Source organism: Cyrtonyx montezumae, unplaced genomic scaffold (assembly GCF_038088225.1).
Source record: "Cyrtonyx montezumae isolate F1298 unplaced genomic scaffold, pur_monq_1.0 scaffold_25, whole genome shotgun sequence".
NCBI classification, from domain to species: domain Eukaryota; kingdom Metazoa; phylum Chordata; class Aves; order Galliformes; family Odontophoridae; genus Cyrtonyx; species Cyrtonyx montezumae.
The window spans coordinates 13,611,117-13,630,724 of NW_027071992.1; the positions used below are offsets into that span (position 1 = coordinate 13,611,117).

At 39.1% G+C, this 19,608-nt stretch overlaps 2 protein-coding genes across 2 annotated transcripts in view; both read left to right on the forward strand.

The window, feature by feature from the left end:
• The window catches only part of NPR3 (natriuretic peptide receptor 3), a 466,739-nt gene that overhangs the window by 256,636 nt on the left and 190,495 nt on the right, over positions 1–19,608 (forward strand). The window lies entirely within an intron of this gene.
• Positions 1–19,608, forward strand: part of ADAMTS12 (ADAM metallopeptidase with thrombospondin type 1 motif 12) — a 166,011-nt gene that overhangs the window by 46,744 nt on the left and 99,659 nt on the right. The window contains exon 3 of the mRNA XM_065740124.1: positions 19,420–19,591. Coding sequence (XP_065596196.1) covers positions 19,420–19,591 — 172 coding nt within the window. The remainder of the gene's footprint in view (positions 1–19,419; positions 19,592–19,608) is intronic.

Here is a 19,608-nt window from a genome sequence, read left to right on the forward strand (position 1 = left end):
TATCTCATGCCGTCAAGTACGAATTGAGTCACATATCTGCTTGCAGATTTCTGTTTAAATTAAAATTCTTGCCATTTCTAGCAGGGAATTCTAATGAAGTGCTTGATTTCCTATTCTTTGCACAGATGCCTGAAGTTGATTACCCAGGCTAACATCATGTTCAGCTTACAGCTTGGGGTTTTATGGAGCTTTTCTGGGAATGTGAAAACACAGGTTGAAAAGTGGTTATATATGTTACAAAATAAAACAGTGTAAATTATAAAGTTTGCCTTCCAGGCCTCATTACAATTTGAAGGGAGAAAAACTAACAAAGTACTGTTTTTGAAGGGCCAGAGGTGGCCTTGGTCAATGTATCTGTAGAAGTATAGCTACACAGACGAGCCTAAGACAATAGCCTCAGGTTTTGTTTCTGGTATACTTCCAATTATTCTGCACTTGGTGTGTCTGGCAGATTCTGGAGTCTGTCAGGAATTTAAAATAAATGAATAAATAGAGCACTTAACCAGTAGCATGTTGTAGAGATTCCCAGCAAATATTCCACTGTGATGAAGTATCTTGGCCGCTACACAAAATGTTTTCTGGTTACCTTGAGACAGAGCAGAACCCGTGACAACTTTGACTGTAACACTGATGTTCTGTGTGTAGCTGAGACTCAGAGATGTGCACATAAACCATTATGACAAATGAGCATATATGTATCGTTTCCCAAAAGGTTTTCAAGCCATATCATGAAATCATAGAACTGTGGGGGTTGAAAGGGACCTCTAGAGATCATCTAGTTCAATCCCCTTACCAAAGTAGGCTCCCCAGACCAGGTTACACAGGTAGGCGTCCGTAAAGCAAAGATAACTTCTCTAGAATCTTACTCACTTTCATTATTGTTGTTATCAAGATTAATAATTCATACAGCAGTTGTGCTAAACATCTGAGCCATAATAGTAGTGTGTCACCAAAAATGTATTAAGTGATTTATTCATTATGGAAGAAGTAGTGGCAGATGATGATTACAGGCTAGAAAATGTTATTTTTCCTTGGGAAACTGTATGTTTGGTATGTGTTTTTGCGCTTCATCTTTCTTTTCAACGGAAGAAAGCGAGATTTTGTGTAATTCTGAGGCTTTTTTCAACCTTTCAGGGCAGATATCCAACTGACCAATACCAGCAATTCTGTGAGGAGTGGTAAATAGGCAGATGGTGTATGTCAACAGTGAGACAGAGTTTGCCACTGGATGTTTGTTATAGCATCAGCAGGCCAGAACCTGCAGCGTGTCAACACTGTTGACCCTGTTGTTCTTGCTGGTGATCCAGAGTTGCAGCTTATGTTGTGTTGTCCAAAAGTCTTTTTGGATCCCTTATGTTTGAAGAATCTATGGCAGGTGATTTGTCAGAGTGGTTTTGTATGCTCTGAATGTCTCTCTCATGTATTTACACACACTAAAAACAAGCTAACATATGGTATTCTGGAAAAACATTTGACTGCAGTTTAAAGAACTAACATCATGTATTATTATTATTATTATTTTTAAACAGATGTCCCATCTGGCGGACTGCAAATTCAGTTAAATCCACTGATATTTATTTATATATTGCCAACAGAATGAGACAGAGGTCAGTTGGATTGTTGCAAGTCTATTAGATTAATTAGAAACTACTGTTGATAGGTCTTACTGCACAGTAGCTTGTCACATTTTTTATCTGGTTTCAGGAATTTAACTGAGATCTTCATTTTAATTTCTATTTAACAAATGTGTCTTGTTTGCAGAACTCCATCTTTTCTTTATCTTTCCTTTGCTTTCTTTCTGCATTTTAAACTGTTGTGGCTGAGAGCTGGACTTGTGGAGCTAGAGCTTATTTTGCATTTCTGCAGTTATTACGTTCTTCACAAATTAGCAGGACTATCTTTTTAGGACAGCAGACAAGAAAATCCCAACTGTTTCCATGGAACTTCACAAAATATGATGTCTGTTACAAAAGTAGTTCCTCCCGTTTTAGTATTTGGCCTGTTATTTCAAAGGCAGATATATTGGTGGTATGGCAATAGAGGCTGAATCTTCCTGGTTGATGGAGTTAAATCCAGCTGGCAGTCATTACTGATGTTCCCCAAGAGTCAGTACTTGGGCTGGACCTGTTTAATATCTTTATTGATTATCTGAACATTAGGTTTGAGTGCACCCTCAGTATGTTTGCAGATGACATGAAGTTGAGAGGAACTATTGATCTTCCTGATCAGAGTAGGAAGGTTCTACAGAGATCTAAACATGCTCGATCAACGAGATGAGGCCAATGGTATGAAATTCAACAATACTGAGTGCCAGGACATTCTCACTAGTCACAACAACCCCATACAATGCCACAGGCTTGGGATAGGATGGCTGGAAAGCTGTTTGTCAAAAAAGGATTTAGGGGTATTTGTTGGTGCTTGACTGAACTTGAGCCAGTAGTGAGCCCAAGTGGTTGAGAAGACCAACAGTATCCTGGCTTGTTTCAGGAAAAGTGCTGCTAGCAGGAGTAGGAGGTGATCATCCCTCTGTACTCTGGTGAGGCTGCACCTTGAGTACTGGGTTCAGTTTTGGGCTCCTTGCTACCAGAAAACATTGAGGTGTAGGAGCATGTTCAAAGAAGGGCAGAAAAGCTGTGAAGGGTTTGTAGCAGAAGTATAATCCTCAAAGTGACTAAGGTAAGTGGGATTGTTTGGTTTTGAAGTGTCTCAAGGGAGATCTCACCACTCTCTGCAGTGACCTGAAAGGAGGTTTTAGTGAGGTGAGGGTTGGATCCTTCTCCCAGATAACAGTGAAAGGATGAGAAGCCTTAAGTTGCAGCAGGGGAGTTCAGGCTGGTTATTATTATCATGCTGAAAGAGTGATGAGGCACTGGCACAGGCTGTCCAGTGCTGGAATCACTGTCTGTGGAGGTGTTCAGGAACCATGGAGATGTGGCACTGTAGGACATGGTTAGTGAGAATGAGTTGACAGTTGGACTAGATGATCCTGGAAGTCTTAACAACCTTAATGATTCCATGGTTCTATAACAAGTCTATTTTTAAGTAACAAAAAAAAAGGGAGAACAGTGCATTACGTATGAGCCTAGAGGAAACTATTCATTGCCTTTGAAATCTGTGCATAGTTTGTTATGAAGTAAGCAGTCAGATGCATTCTTGCATCAGATAGGTCAATGGGGTAGAGCCAGTTCTGAGTTTGGTGCAATGGTGGTATATTTCATTATTGTAGAGAAGAAGATGAGAAGATACAGAGCTGACAAAGAACATAACAACCTGAGGAAATCCTGCCTGAATTGTTTTGTTAGGGAACAAAATAGTTTCTGCTTGGCTAGTACAAAGACATTTTATTTGCCCCTATTTTAGTGCCTCTATCACAGTATGGCATCATCCTCTATGAAAATAATGGTGCTGAAAACATGTCTCAAAAAGCCACGGCCTCATCTATCAGATTTAGAGACTTCTGCACTAAAATTCAGCATTTAGCTGTGCTGCTCTCACTGATAGTGGCAGCTGAATGTATTGCTGATGGTAAGTATAAAAATATACTATTTCTGTTAGATCACTTTTGTGAAAGGTGAATGATGAATTACTGATAGTTCAGTCCTGACTTCCTTCCTGACTTTGTTTGTAAGCAGACTGCTGAAGACAAGAATTCCTCATTAAATATCTAACAGTCAAATGTAACTCTTTTTTAAGAACACTAAGGGTTCAGTGTACCTCTTCTTAAGAACACTGTGTTCTCTCAGGACTGCATATGTTCTAGTCTTTTTATTATCATTTATTTCATTTCTTCTCATTATCAAGACATTGGATTTTCGTTAGTCTCGGGCAGGCAAGAATTATTCTGAGTAGGAGCTGAAGATGCTTGACATCTCTTTGGTTTAAGGCTTGTAGGTGTTCACTTTGTTAGTAACTCATAAACAATTAGAAGCATGCCTTCAAGAAGGTATGTAATCTGCAAAATATGTCTAATCTCCAGAAAGAGAGATATATAGAATTACTGGCATGTTCCTTTGCATATTTTCCTGCATATCTCTGTGTTATAAACCATACAGAGATAATGTGCTGATTTTTTGAAAGTGCTGAACATCTTGCCTTTTTTTAAATTGAGGAGGTATTTTCATCATTTCAGAACCCCTGGAAGATGTTTTATAAGAATTTCAAAACATGCCAGTTTTGAAGACAAAACTTTTAACATCCTTTGAGCAAACAAAGAGATGGCAGCAGAGCTGCCAGCAGAAAGAAAAATGAGTTCGTTTACTATAGCAAAATACAGTTCCTTACCTGCCTGTTTCCCAAGAATGTTTTACTGTGACTTTTTTTTTCCCAGATAAATAGATCAATTCTTCTCTATATTGCTTTTTCTTTGTGATAAGGATGCTGCATTCAAACCTTGAAGGCTGACTGCTGCTTTTAAGAAAGACAAAATGAATGCTTTTATTCCAAGTGTTTTATTTCCAAAATAGCAAAAGTAATGTCTTTGCAGTAACAAATAAATAAATAAATAATTGGAAATATTTTCAGGAAAAGTCTCACTCTTCTATCTGTTTCAAATAAAAACAGAAGCTTTTCAATTGGCAAAATCATTTTATTTTCAATAGGCAAAACCAGAAGAAAAGCTTAGCTGTCAAAATATTTAAAGATGATAGTGTGTTCATCAATTTTAGCCCGAAATTTATCCGTTGTATTTCTGTGGGTTAGCTGCATAGCTAAGTAATTCTTGCATGCTAACAAAGAGGCAAACCCAAGAACAATTTTTAAAAGTGTCACTTCTTAAAGGAAGTGTGTGAAGATTTAAGACCCTTGGCAGTACAGGGTCAACCTGAATGTCCAGCCTCCAACATGAACTGAGAAGAAAGACTAGGCTATAGATCAAAAAGAGTGCACATGCTCTCCTGAGAAGTCCCAGTGTGGTATCTTGGGCTGAAGTTATGACTGAAAAAATAGGAACCTGAAGAGTGAAAGGCACAATGGGAGCAAGCCTCTCAGGCTGCAAAAGGGACACAAACCAGATAACCTCTTTCCCCACTGAAAAGCTCCTACAAAGGCAGAACTGAGTAGCAGATTGTGAATTTTCCCTTTCAGGGTGTTAATTTGCCAGAGCCGTGGTTTTGCTGAGTACACAGCGGACTTTCAGAAGGAAATAATGGTCAACAGCAGGTGGTTCCCAGGGAGAGGTATAAGTACAGGGCTAGGAAATAGGAACATGTTCTTGATGTGATCTTTCCAAGCTGTAGGTGGTATTTTTCCATTCGAGAGTCTGGAATTAATTTTCTCTAAATGGGTTTATCTGGAATCTCTCTAAATATTTCCTATTTACAATTCTATGTTGCGAATGCCCCCTTAACTTAAGTATGTCTTAGATGGAAAAATCTTTTGTTACTGCTAGCTTTTTAAAGCTCCCTAGCTCTTGTGCTAAAGCTGATAACAGGCAGGCCAGGAACTCTCTGGTTTTTCTGTGCTGCTCACTGCCTGCCATGTGTTGTCTCTTTTCTATCCTCTCTAGGTACTAATTCAGCAGAAGCTGCTCCTTACCCTTTAACACCTTTCTATGTACTTTTCTATTTCTATTACACTATTTTTTGATCAATAGACAGAACTTTACAAAGTGTTCAGTGTGTAGGCAGGCTCTGTAGATTTACAACATGGCTCTGTAATTATTTCTAATTTGCTCTGAATTATCATGTTCTGTTTTCTATTTCATGTGTTTTGTTTTGCATTAGTTTTACTAGTGGATTCATTGAATTCTTGTAATTTTCCAGGAGAAAAGGAAGCACCATTGTGTTAACAAGCATTTTTTTTCTTGAGTGCTCTAGCACACATCACAGTACCCACTATGAAGCATTTTGCTATATTAGGATATAGCTGTCTATGGTTCCTGGAAGCACTCAAAGTCACTTCAGTGCATATTGTACTGGACTTAAAATATCAGACTTCTTCTGATGAACCTAACCTAAACATCTATGCTGATGCAAAGGATGTTCTTCTGTTCCTCCCTTTACATGCTGCCAGGTTATGCTGTCTTTGGAAGACAAGAAAATGCTTCAAGTCAAATCTGCTCTCTAGGATGAACTAATAAGAATGACTGCCCCTTAGTTGCTTTGCCCCATGTGCTTTTTCCTGTTCAAGAGTGGCCTACCAGTTGTCCTTCACAATGGCAGAATGTCAATTAGTTCATTTGTATCAGGCCAGCCAATGCTACTATTTGCCATTTGTCTGCCTGAATCATAGAATCATAGTATCACAGAATAGTAATGTCACAGAAGACCTCTAAGATCATAAAGTCCAACCATCCACCTACCATTAATTGCCCACTAAACAATGTCTCTGATAATACACCTGTCCTTTCCTTAAACACCTCCAGGTACAGTGACTCCAGCACTTCCTTGAACTACCTTTTCCAATGTCTTACCCATCTTTCAGAAGAGAATTTCCTCCTCATATCCAATCTGAACCTCTAACAGCACAAAGTGAGGCAATTGCCTCTCATTCTGTTACTAGTTAGTAGGGAAAAAAGGTTGACTCTCAGCTCATCACAACCTCCTTTCAGGTCACTGGATAGAATGGTAAGTGGTAAGTCTTCTCTAGACTAAAGACTCTAGACAGTTCCCTCAGCTGCCCTCCATGAGACTTGTGCTCCAGACCCCTCACCAGCTTCATTGCCCTTCTCTGGATGTGGTCTAGGGCCTCGATGTATTTCTTGTAGAAAGGAGCCCTGAACTGAGCATAGTATGCAAGATGTGGCCACACCAGTGCTGAGTACCGATGGAACGATCCATGATCACCTCCTTGCTTGACCCAACAATCTTCAAAGCTCACTTTCTTGAGATGTCTCCTAGGCTCCCACCACATGGTCAGATTTAGCTCTCAGCAGTAAGAATTTGGGATTAAAAGAGATCCAATTATGCTAGTTTTAGCATAAGTAGTTTACTCAATTACTGGTTTTGTACCAGCTTTGCTTTTGATTTGATTTTTCTTGAACCTGCATCCTGCCAAGTTTTGAGCTGAAACTTGGTTGGAATGGATTGAGAGGTCCTTGTTTCTTTTCTGCAAGCTTTTATTCTTAGTACTTCGCTTTTGTTTTGGGTTGGCTTTTTGTTTGTTTGTTTTTCTTTTTTCTTTTAATGAATTTCAGTCTCAAAGCTCAAGTCATCTCTATAGCTTTGAGAGAGTTGTTGGTCTGCCTGCAGCTTGTAGTGTCTCACACATGCAGGTAATCTGGATGATACAGAAATGTGCACAGTGTACCTCTCATATCAAAAGAAATGGATTTCAGTCAGAAGTCAAGGTTCTTAGAGGCTGGGAATTAAAACAAGTTTAGAGCGTGCTTGCGTACTTTATGCTCTTAAAATGACCGGAGCCCAATGCTGAATCTAATCAGCTTTCAACTTTGTTATGCATGGGACCTGGAGCTTGTACTAGATTTGTGTGCCGGATGCAGTCATAAAATCACTTAGTTCTCCTTCAACAGACAGGCAGAAATAACAGGGAAAATCAAATGAGTGGCACGTGGTTTGCCTCAGGCCAACAGAAGTGTAGCGATTCTGCTGCAATTGCCAGTTTTAGTCACGCAGCTTCCCAGGCTGCCTTGTGTTACACATCATCTGTGTGCTAGGGACTGCACTTTGTTCTCTGAATTTTGTGACTCTGAAGTTTTTCCTTATGGTTTTATTTCATTTCTTTGTTCCTCTTTCCATACCTCATTTCTTATTCTCAGTCCTTTCTCAGTATAACAATTGCTCGTGAAACAAAATAACATTTTAAGTATATTGTCACCCCCTCGACATTGCTATCTTAAGGTCCCCAAAACAGGGGACTGAATTTTCCTGTTTCATAAAGCATTTTGCTTTGATAAACCCACTTTCCCTTCATCCCTGCTCAGCAACAGTGCAGCATGCTGCCACTGGAATGTGGCTCGCAGCAGAGCTTTTTGCAGCTGTTTTCTTATGCCTCTTACAGAAACAAGGGCAGAATGATTCAAGCAGTTGTTGAACAGAAGACACAATTTCTCAATAAGCACTGACCTGAAACTCAGTGTCACAGTGCTGCTCTGAGGTTATGCTGTGATGAGGGAAAGTGATCTTTTGGACTGCTTCCTTTTAGGTCACTGTGACGTGGCAGTGTCATGCTAAGTAGTGTAGTGACACTTTGGAGGTATGCTGAAATTAATTTCTAAGTTTCACATGTGGTGTGCAGCCAGAGCTTTCATGATTTTGGAGGAAAGAGAGGGAAGGTATGTCTTCTCTGACACACCTATGGACACAACTGCAGACCCAAATTATACCATCTGTTCTTGATAACTCTGCAGGATGGAGCTGGACAGAATTAAGCTAGCAGAAGAGAGTCACCAGATGAGTCAGTGGAATCCAGTTTGATGTTGTGCTACCCCTCAATCTTCTGCTTCTTCAAGCAAAATCTTCTCTGAGCAGAAGATGCTGGGCTGTGACCTTCCCTTGCTCTATTCTTCAGGAGAGTAAAGCTCCTGCTAGCTAGGCTTTGATCCACAGCAAAAAAGGATAATTGTGCTTTCTTCCATCTATCTGCACATGTTGTAGCAGCTGTCTCTTTGGTTCATCATTTGTATATCTGCTTTTCTGGCTTTTGAGTAGGGTTCCTGTGGGTCACATTAATACAAACAAAACTTGTCAGTAGAAACAATGCCACTTGTCACTTGCTTAAATATAAATATTTAGTTCTTCTCTAATAACGTTTGACTTCTGCAGTATTAACATTGTCATGCTTGCTAGCGTGGACTTAGTTTCAGAATAGAAGTGAGCAGGAAAACAAAACTGTGTTGGTACTATCAATCTCTAGGATTAGAGACCACATTTGTGGATCATCTTGTTTGTTTTTCCTTTGTTATTAGAAATAGAAGTTTAGGCAAAGAACTTCTCACTGATTTGGTTTTTAAATCTTTACTCTTTGGTTTCTTGCAGGCACTGAACCTTTAAATGTAATCATCTTCACAAAACATAGAAGTTTATTCTCATCCCAATCAAAATATTAGAACTTCTTATTCTCTTATCAAAAGTCTCAAGTGTTCTTATAAGTCAAGTAGTATAAACCACTCTTATAATGTTTATTTCCATATTCATGAGAGGCTGTCCTGATATTGGAGTGGGGAAAAGTATTTGTACTGTGTGAATCCCTTAGATACGGTGCTGAACAAGTTTAATTCAAAAGACATGAATTATATGTTCCAAGAGTATTTTCCAAGAATGAAGCAGCTGTTGCTCTTCCCTACTTCTCCAAACTGAGGGTTGTTTTTTTGAAGGAATTGGGAAAACATATATTGTGTCAGAACACTCACACCTGCCAAGTTGTTTTTGGATCTCAAATGAAGGCAAGAGTCTCACCCACTTATGGCTATAGTCTGTGTAAGCCTCCTGCACTTGAAGAAGCAGCTTATGGTTGTTTTTTGTTTTTGCTGTTGTTATGTTGTGATTGATTGTTTGGCAGCACAAGTTGCTATTAAAACTTTCAGTGCACAAGGGTTTTGTGAAACAAGAGGGAGAGAGTAAGGATAGGAGAGAGTCAAACACTTAGAAAAATGCAATGATATCATTCAGGTAGGATAGTAAAGGTTCTTAATTTAGATTAAATTTGATATTAGGTTCCCTAAAGTAGGAGGGTTGTACTGATACTTTTGCATATTCATTGCTTGCTGTACTGTCCAGTGTTGCCTGTCTGACTTGTGCAGGAGAAAGGACTCATGCATGTGCCTTGTGTTTGAAGCACTGCAGTAGGCTGCACAGCTGGGCTCAGGGCACAGACAAGGTGCCATCCATTCAGCCTGCCCCAATGAGAGTGTTGTCTCCCTGCCTTTGGGCAGATAGGCTGCCTAAAGGTCTGCAGCCTTATCTCCAGAGGCATAGTGGACCTGGCAGCTATCAAACTACAGAGCAACTGCTCAGGACCTCTGGGCTTCAGAGAACGCTCAGGAGTCCATCTCTCAGCTGCAGTGTGGAAATCACACTGGCAAATAGAGTAAGGACTCAAACTGTGTTTGAGTTAATGAATTACGAGTCAGCTGTGTCATGCAGTCATGCTGCTGGATGCTTAGCCTGTGGCAAACACATGCTTGTTTCAGCTTAATATGAGCAGTGCTGGAAGTTGTGTAAGATTTAATAAATGTCACCTTTTCTGTATTTTTAGTCCATAAAAATGGATAGTTACTGTTTCTCCCCTAATAGATGATAAATTTTCGTAACGGTGTGTCTGAGCTTTATATGCAGCAAAGGAGCACCATTCTGGCTTAAGAAGAATAAATGGGATGTATTTTAAAAGCAGAAAATGATCATGTGGAAGGTAACAGAAAGGCTGTCTAGCAGTTAAACAACTTGAATTGCTTGTGATACAGTTAGAGATGTAGAAGCTGTGGGAACATTTCTTCATCTTCTTTGTGAGCAATTGGAGATGTCAAAACAGAAGGTTGCACAGATTAACGAGGCTCTAAGCAGCTTCATTGCCATGCAGTAATCTTTCAGTTTTGGATCTTCTATTGTAGCAAAAGTAGTCTGATGGGATATGTCTGTGCTGCCAGACTAGCTAGTGCCAGCAGGATACCCAGAAGTAAATATGTAAAGGGGACACATTGTCTGCTTCTTCCAGAGTAACCAACAAGGAGTTAATAACTGTTTTTAAGATGGACAGTAACCGCTGGTAACGAGGGATGCCACAACTGTGAATGGAGGTGTATTTTCAAACTACATGTTGGAAGTTGTGTGTTTTTTAATGTATTCTCAAATTCACGCAGAAGATTCTGAAGATAATTTTCTCTAATATAAATGAATATAGACAGGTACTTCAAATTCTTTAGGAAATGTGAAGCTTACAGTGAGCTGAAGGTTTGTACAAGTTATTCTTGGCTGTCAGAATTATATAGCGAACTGTTTCTGGGGCACTGCAGGGGAACATATGAACACAGGATTTCAGCTCTTTGCTTCTCTTACCCTTTAAATGGTGGATTTTTATTCTGCAGCTGCCTTTGATTTAAATGCAGCCAAGATAACCCTCATTCAAATTTCCATCTCTGTTAAGTTGTGAGGAGAGGAATTAACCTATCTTTCTAAAGCCCAGTGAAAAGCAGAAGTTATCCTGTCTGTGGCCACTGTTGAACTGACGCTGGCACTTTCATGTCTCTTCCATTTTGACACTGTCCTGCTCACCAAATTGGAGAAAAATTGATTTGATGGATAAGGAATTGGCTGTATGGTCACTCTCAGAGAGTTGTGGTCACCAGCTCAATGTCCAAGCGGAAACTAGTGGTGAGAGGTGTTCCTCAGGGATCAGTGTTGAGACGTATAATTTAATATCTCTGTAGGTGACACGGACAGTGGGACTGAGTGCACCCTCAGCAAGTTTGCAAACAGCAAGCTGAGTGGTGCAGCTGACACACTAGAAAAGGGATTCAGCAAGACCTAGACAGACTGGAGAGCTGGACAGTAAGAAACCAGATGAGGTTTAACAGAAGTAAGTGTAGAGTCTTGTACCTGGGAAAGAATAATGGCATGAATAAGTACAGGCTGGGGAATGACCTGCTGGAGAGAAGCTCTGCAGAGAAGGACCTGGGTGTCCTGGTGGATGACAGGGTGGCCATGAGCCAGCAGTGTGCCCTGGTGGCCAAGAAGGCCAATGGGATCCTGGGGTGCATTAAGGGGAGTGTGGCCAGCAGGTTGAGGGAAGTGATCCTACCCCTCTACTCTGCCCTGGTCAGGCCTCACCTGGAATACAGCATCCAGTTCTGATCTCCCCAGTACAAAGAAGACAGGAATCTCCTGGAAAGAGTCCAGTGGAGGGCTACAAAGATAATAAAGGAGCATCTACTCTGTGAGGAGAGGCTGAGACACCTGGGTTTGTTCAGCCTTGAGAAAAGAAGATTCAGAGGGGATCTTATTAATGTTTATGAATATTTCAAGTGCAGGAGACAAAGGGAAGTGTCCAACCTCTTTTCAGCAGTCTGTGGGGACAGGACAAAAGGAAACAGCCACAAACTTAGGCAAAGGGAGTTCTGCATCAATATGCAAAAGAACTGTTTCACAGTGAGGGTGATGGAGAACTGGCACAGGCTGCCCAGGGAGGTTGTGTATTCTCCTTCCTTGGAGACATCCAAGACCTGTCTGTATGCCTACCTGTGCAGCCTGATGTAGGGAGCCTGCTCTCTGGGTGAATTGGACTAGATATTCTCTAGAGGTCCATTTCAACCCCTACAATACTATGATATTGTGATACCAACTTTTCTCCTTTGCTCTGGTTTTATCATCAGACTGTTCCCTCCAGTCTGATTACTAAAAACCAAAAAACAGAAAGATGTCAGACACTTTTTTCTTTTCTATTATGTTATTTTCTGCTAAAAATCTCCACTTCACTGCAGATTTGATCTTGGATTGGCAATTTTCCCCCCTCCTTTTTGTCTAATTGAACTTTCTGAGCCCATAGTGTGCAAGTAGTAACTCTGCATGTATCTGATGCTTCTGAAGAGTTTTCTGTTTGCTTTTAACATATAAAAGGTAGCAAACATAACAAAAGAGCATAAAGTCTTTCAATATCATACTGTCTTGTTCTTTCACTTGTCTCACACTAAAAATAAGTTATTTTAATTTTGGACTAAAACAGTACTGAACTATATTATTTTTGTCAGTATCTTATGGTCTTTGTCACCAAACCTTGATGAAAACATCCTTTATTTCTCTAGAACTCTGAGTTTATCCTGCAGCTGCCTTAGTTTTAAATGCATCCAAGATAACAGATAACAACCAAGATAATAGAATGCTGATCTTTTCTGTGCATGATGCTTGTAATAAAAGTGTCTTGTCAGATTTCTCAGTATCTTAAAGAGAATCAGCCTTAGCCTTAGAATCATAGAATCATACTGATCCTAATGGCTGCACTATTTCTTATAGAATGCAGGATGCCGTTGGCCTTCTTGGCCACCTGGGCACACTACTGGCTTGTGTTCAGCTGAGCATCGACCAGGTCCTTTTCTCCCCTGTAGTCTTTCAACCACTCTGCCCCAAGCCTCTACCATTAATGGCCTGGGATCGTGACCCAGGTGAACAACCTGGAACTTGGTTTCAGTGAGCCTAAACCTTCTCCTCTCTGCCCAAGCATTGGCATGGCAGGTCCACTTCTTTATAACTGTACCTGAGGAAGCACATGAAATTTCACTTGGACCCTCATGTCACAATGTTTGTGTTTTAGCTGGAGGGACTAACTGATTGCATTTCACATAGAAAGATCCTGGAGGGAAAAAAGCTCAGAAAACAATTAATCAGAATCTGAAAAACGAAAATGAGCCCAGCATGTGTAATATTTACAAATAATTTACTTCACTAGTTCAATTTTGGTTATTTGAAGCTGAAGTTCCGTGGTAATGAGTGTGGGAATGCTTCTGTTTCCTACAGTAGATTTTTTTTTCTTTCATTAGGAAATTCTTTTACTCAAATTGGATTTCTCTTACCACATATTACAGTTGTAATGTGTGGCTGTGGAGTGAATTACATAAGGGTAAAACTGGGATTTTTCTTCTTATTTTTGTTTCATTTAATTTCTAAGAACTTAACATGTTTTCACAGTCCATTGCTGCCCTATTCTCAAAATATTGCAGTCTTCTTTGAGTAAGTAACAAATTGCTCTCATTATAGGTGTTATTTTTGGCATTATTATTAATTTACTTAGTAATACAGACTTAAGACTGCAGGATTTGAATTTTTTTTTTGTTCTGCCCTTTAGCCTGACATACATCCACTAATTCCAGTCCTTCCTGTCTGACACAGAAGTACAGATTGCAAAACTTATCCAAGGCCAAGGCTGATCTCCCTTCTCCCCCAGGGCACTGCTTCAGCTTCCTATGTGGAATCAATTAAAAAATATCTGCCAGAAAAGATTGGCAAAAAGAAACAAAAATAACAAAAGGCACACCAACATTTCACCAGAAGAAATATTACGCAAAAATTCTACTGGAAAAAAAAAAAAAAAAGATTTCTTCTGAAAATTAGAAGACTTGGCTCAAAACCTTAAGACAGAATTTTTCAGTATTGCCTCATGGTGGGAGATGTGACATGCCCACAGAGCTGTTTGTCTGACGAGAATGAGGCACTTGAGTGAAAACTCCCACTAAATAATGTAGTGTCACTTCCAAATACAGCTTTGGAAACTATTCTTCACAAAAACATGTCAAAATAAAAAAATTCTAGTTTTTCCCCTGTAGGCATTGAGAGACCCACCACATCACCTAGTTTTCAGTCCATTTCCATTGCCACTTTATACAGTAGGTTTTAATGGAAAAAAATAAATAATAATAATAATAATAATAATAATAATAATAATAGTAATAATAATAATAAACTTGGCTATAATCTTTTTTTTTTTATGATAAAAACTGATCTTTGTACTTGTATTTTATAATAAATTTAAATAAAGCTTGCTTATTTATGATGAGGATTTCACAGTGAGAATCAATTATGTATACTGAGGCTATGTGGGTGCATGCAGGAACTGCAGTTCATGGGACCACCAAGTGTGCAACAAGACATGGAAGAAAAAAAGAAGAAAAGTTGATGCTGAAAACTCCTAAAGAGGAAACGAATATATATTTTATGTATGCATGGCATGAAATCATAAATCAAAATAACTCACTGTTATATTAAGAGTCAGCAAAGAAACAGGTACAAGCAGCAAAATTAAAGTGAAATTTACCAGTTCTGAGTGCTCTGAAATTTAATTCAAAGATTGGTGATGTTTTCTTCCACTTGATCTCCTTATTTCCTTTCTTGGTAAATAGCCCATGGAGAATGAAAGTGCAACTGTGAAGACCAATCTCAGTAAGTACTGAAATTCTTTCGGAAACTGCTTGAAAGCATGCCCCTGAATGGTTTGAGAAGGCTTACAGTCACATAATCCCAAACATCATTGGTGAGCACAGTGTGTTTCCCACTACAATTATTTCACTTGGTTCTACACATAAATTTATACAAGTATCGCATTTCTCATGAAGACAGAATAGGAAACTGAATTCATTATATATATTTTTGCTAAATTGACTAGCATTTAACTATAAAATATTACTTGTATTTTTTTTTTAATTTCAGTAATAGACTGTTTCTTGAAAGCACCACATTTATAGTGTTTTAACTGTGATAACTTTATCCAAGCAGTAAAGTGCAGGATCTTTATATTTCCAATTGATAGTCTGGGCAATTGTTAATTTTTTTAATGTATAACTTAGAGTATAACATTTGTTGTCCTTTTTTATGATTCTACAAAGGAATTAAAATTGTTGTTTCTGCCCGACAGCCAATCAATCAGACCAAAATTAAACGGACTCATGATAAACAAAGATAAAAAAAAAAAGAAGCATTTGAAAATATATTTGAGTTGTATTTAGTGTCAGTGAATGTTAAAAAGGGAGAGAGACTCCCTAAATTTGCTATGATTTAGGGTGCTTCAGATAACATAAGAAAGAAAACATTTCTGTACACATATAAAGAGCATTATTTAAAACTGATCTCAAGAATCATTATGTGTTCTCTGACTGATGGCTGGGAGAAATATAGTTCAGATCATTTCCTTCCTTCTATTTCCACTTTCTCTTCCAGCTTTCTTTCCATGTATGTATAACACCATGCACTATTTAGGGCTAGCAACACAGATGGACAATACCCCAATACTGAAGGAAAGAGAGAACACTTAGAGATCGTAGAATCATAGAATCACCAAGGTTGGAAAAGACCTACAAGATCATCCAGTCCAACCATCCACCTATCACCAATAGTTTTCTCTAAATCATATCCCTCAACACAGTGTCTAAATGTTCTGTAAATACCTCCAGGCTTGGCGACTCCACCACCTCCTTGGGCAACCTATTCCAGAGCTTGATCACTCTTTTGGAGAAGTATTTCCTAAGAGAGAGATTTGAGAGATATTTGGTTACACAATAACTGACACCTTTTGAAACCTAAGATCTGGCCTGATCCTGTCCCAGGGAAAACAACAATGTGGCTTTATTGACCATAAGATGTAATGGCATTACTTTTGTTATGTATTTTGCAATGATGGTTTCATCCAAATTTCAAACTTCCAGAAACCCTCGCACAAACTTCAATTGAAAGATTTCTTATACATCTCTAACTCCATTGTGGAGTTTGTTATACACAGAGTAGGCACCCCTACCTTTCCTGTCTTTGCAATCTTACAAGCATTGACATTTTTATATGCCTCTCAACCCTGCAGTAAGAAACAGGAGTGAAGGAAGCATGTCTTGCCCCGAGAACCACTTTAGGCTGAGGTTAAACACTTTTTCATGGCTCATCCTGAGATCAGAACTAAAATGAAAAAACTGCAGCAAGCCTTGTCTGTGATTTAGAAATGCTTGGTCAGCAGTCTAAATATTTGGTGGCAAAGCTGACTTATATATTTCCATGCAATCCCACAAGTTGGTTGTGGTGACTCACCGCTGAACTAACATGAAATGTCTGTGTCATTCAAATGTCATGTCATGTCATACTGGCATGTACATGCCAGTAGTATTGCCAAGCCAGCCAGTTAGGGTTCTTCTTCTTTTATCCTGAGATACTTGCAGTTCTAGTTCTCACTTGTCTTTGTACTTCACAGGCTTGTTTTGCAATAAGGAGAGACTTTCTGATAGGCTCAGGGTATCAGAAGCTGTTGTGACAAATTGAATTATGAGTTGATGACACTCCACAAAGTCTGGAGTGTGTCCCTGCTAAAGTGTGTATCAGGCTTCTCCTTCATACTTTGCAGTGACTTTGATCTGGATGTTGAACGCAGAAGCAGCCATTATCATCTAAAGATAGAATGATCTGTAGCCAACAAATGTGGAACTTCTGGCTGTTATCAACCTCTTTAAAAGAACAGAACTGTTCAAACTTACTCATGTTTGAACAGGCTTCCATCAGAGGAAGATGCACAGACATGTCCTCTTCCAGAAAGTAAGTGACATCAAAATTTCCAGTTTTTCCAGTGCAGAAGGACTCACACAATGAAGAGGAGACAGGCAGAGAAGGCTGCTGCAGCTATATTTCTGTGCATATTCAGTTGTCTATCCATACAAAGAATGAAACTCATATAAACAAGATCCAGGTAGCCCAATGTCATGGTTTTATGATTTTTGTTATTGGTATTCCACATCATAACATCATGTAGTGCACTGGGAGCAAAAGAGTTAATGTTCCAGCTCTGTGGATCATCGATAATTCCAGGTATACCTGTCTCAGAAGAGAAGAACTGTGTTCCTCAGAGGACTTTGCGTTGTTTTGTATTATTATGTTTTTCCACACAGAGTGAAAGATAAAAACATTTGTGTGACACGAGATGCTCTCTTTTTTCCTTTGTGGACTGACTCAGCAGTGGGTGCTCGCTGCCGTCCGCCTTCAGCGTTAGTGTAAGGCCTTCGGTTTATCGGACACTCTCTCTTGCTCATTTTGTTTATTAGCTTCAATTCCAATTATATTATATTATATTATATTGTGTTATTTTGCTTTTTTATATCTTATTTAGTAAATAAGTTTTCTTCCTCAGATCATTGCTGGTGTTTTGTTTTTAGGCCCATCTCCCTTTTCCCTTTTTCCTTTTCCCCTTCCCCTTTACCGGTGCGTGGGTTCTGTGCTCCAATCATCACAGAACAGGGCCGAACCAGCCCGTAAACCATTGGCACCTGTATATTCCTGATAAGGGCTATGATGATAGTCATAGACATGGAGTGTTGTGACTGTATGAGAGCAGACCTGGCTTTGTAATAGAACTGCTATGGCAGAAAGCATTAAGGCTGAGAAAATGTTCCATTCTGTGAGATAATTATTTTTGAAAACTGAATAAAAAAATTAATCAGTGAGAAGTCCAAAGCCAAGTTTTGTGAATAGCCAGTGGCTGTTGGCTCAATGAACAACTTTTCTGGTCACGTGTATTTACATAGGTAATATGAAATATGAAATATGATAAATTTGTACTTATTCTCCTGCTTCATAAAGTTTGGATGGATAGCTGAATTTTGACATTCAAGCATTGTTGCAGGAGCTTTTTAAATGAGGTCACTACTAACATACATTATTTTTTTTAATGTTGATTGCCTTTCTTCTTACAGAGACAACTCAGATGCAATAAGCCAGTAACTAATCACATTGCCCTACAAACCAATGGCAGTCTCTGGCTTTTAAACTTCAGTTTGCTGTGGAAAATTGGAAGGAAAGGGCTTTCACTTATGCGAGATGGTGGGACAGACTGTGAAGACTTCCCTCTTTTCCTTGTCCTCATGCTGGCTTTCCCAGCTATTCAAGGAAACTAGAAAATTTCATAGTATTTCAAAGGTGCTTTTTAATTTATCTACCCTTTAAAATTTGAATACGGCTACTAAATAATCTCAATGTTTCTGTATTTTTTCCTTTCCCAGTGCAAGTTGAGAAGTCTGCACTGACAACATAAAGGGCAAAAACAAAGAGGAAAATGATCTGTAAGAATTAGTGGGATACCTCTATCCATTGTCTCATCCCTACTCTGGGCTGTGGGAGCTGTGGTGTTAGTAGATTATTTGCTTTAGATTTTGTATTGCTCTGTGTGTTTTAGAGTGGAAGGGCTATATACATATAATGGTTTTGCAATGTTAGCAGTTCCTGCAGAAATGCAAACTAAGACTCAAGGGACCTAAGCTGTGCTCAGTTGCATGTGTTTTTTGGATTGCAACTGGAGATCTAAATGAATCCTGTGTACTTCAGATGGCTTTCAAAGGCCCTGTCAAAGGGTACTCAGTTAAAGTTAGGAGTTTGATACAAAAGCTGTAGCATGAGAAATTTTACAGCCTTTTTGTGTGCCAGTCTATTGTATGACCAAAGTAACTTGTTACAATTCGCAAAAAACAGCTTATTCTTCCACTCAAAGCTTGCGAATGTACGGCTCATGGGGGGGTTGCTATTTGAGTTGAGAGTGGACCACACAGTTCAGCCAGTTTGTGTTGTATAATCTGTGGCATTTCAGTAGGTACAGAATTATGCTTTTAGCTTATGAAATAGCTTCTCTACTGGGATTGTTCTCTGAGGAACAGCTGCAAAATGCCAGAAGAACAAGATGCAACTCTTCTTAGTGCATCATGTTTGACTAATTAACTCCTGACCTTTCAGTGGCTTTGCGTAGATATGGAAGCCTTTACCTCAGTACATGGAATTTCAGGATATTAGGAAGAAGATATTTCATCTGTTCTCATTTAGCCTCTTACACCCTAATGAGGTACAAAGCAACCATGATGCATGCAGCAAAATGAATGCTGAAAACCTATTGTTTTTATATTTTGATTCTGCAGTGTAGTGACTCACTATGAGAAAAGCCCAGAGATGGTAATGTGAAAAGAGTGTATTTTGGTTTTGACTTCTAGTAGTGGAAAGTAGAGATTAACTATTTTATCCTTATTTTCAGACTGGATATTTCCATCTGCCCCATGGGGATTACTTCATCGAGCCCATTAAAAAACATCTACAGAAAAACGGAACACCCCAACCCCACATTATCTATGAGGCAAATACCCTTCAAAATACCCTAAGGAGAAGACGAGCAATCCCAGTGGAAGAACGAGCATGTGGAGTGAATGGTACAAATGTTGCTGAA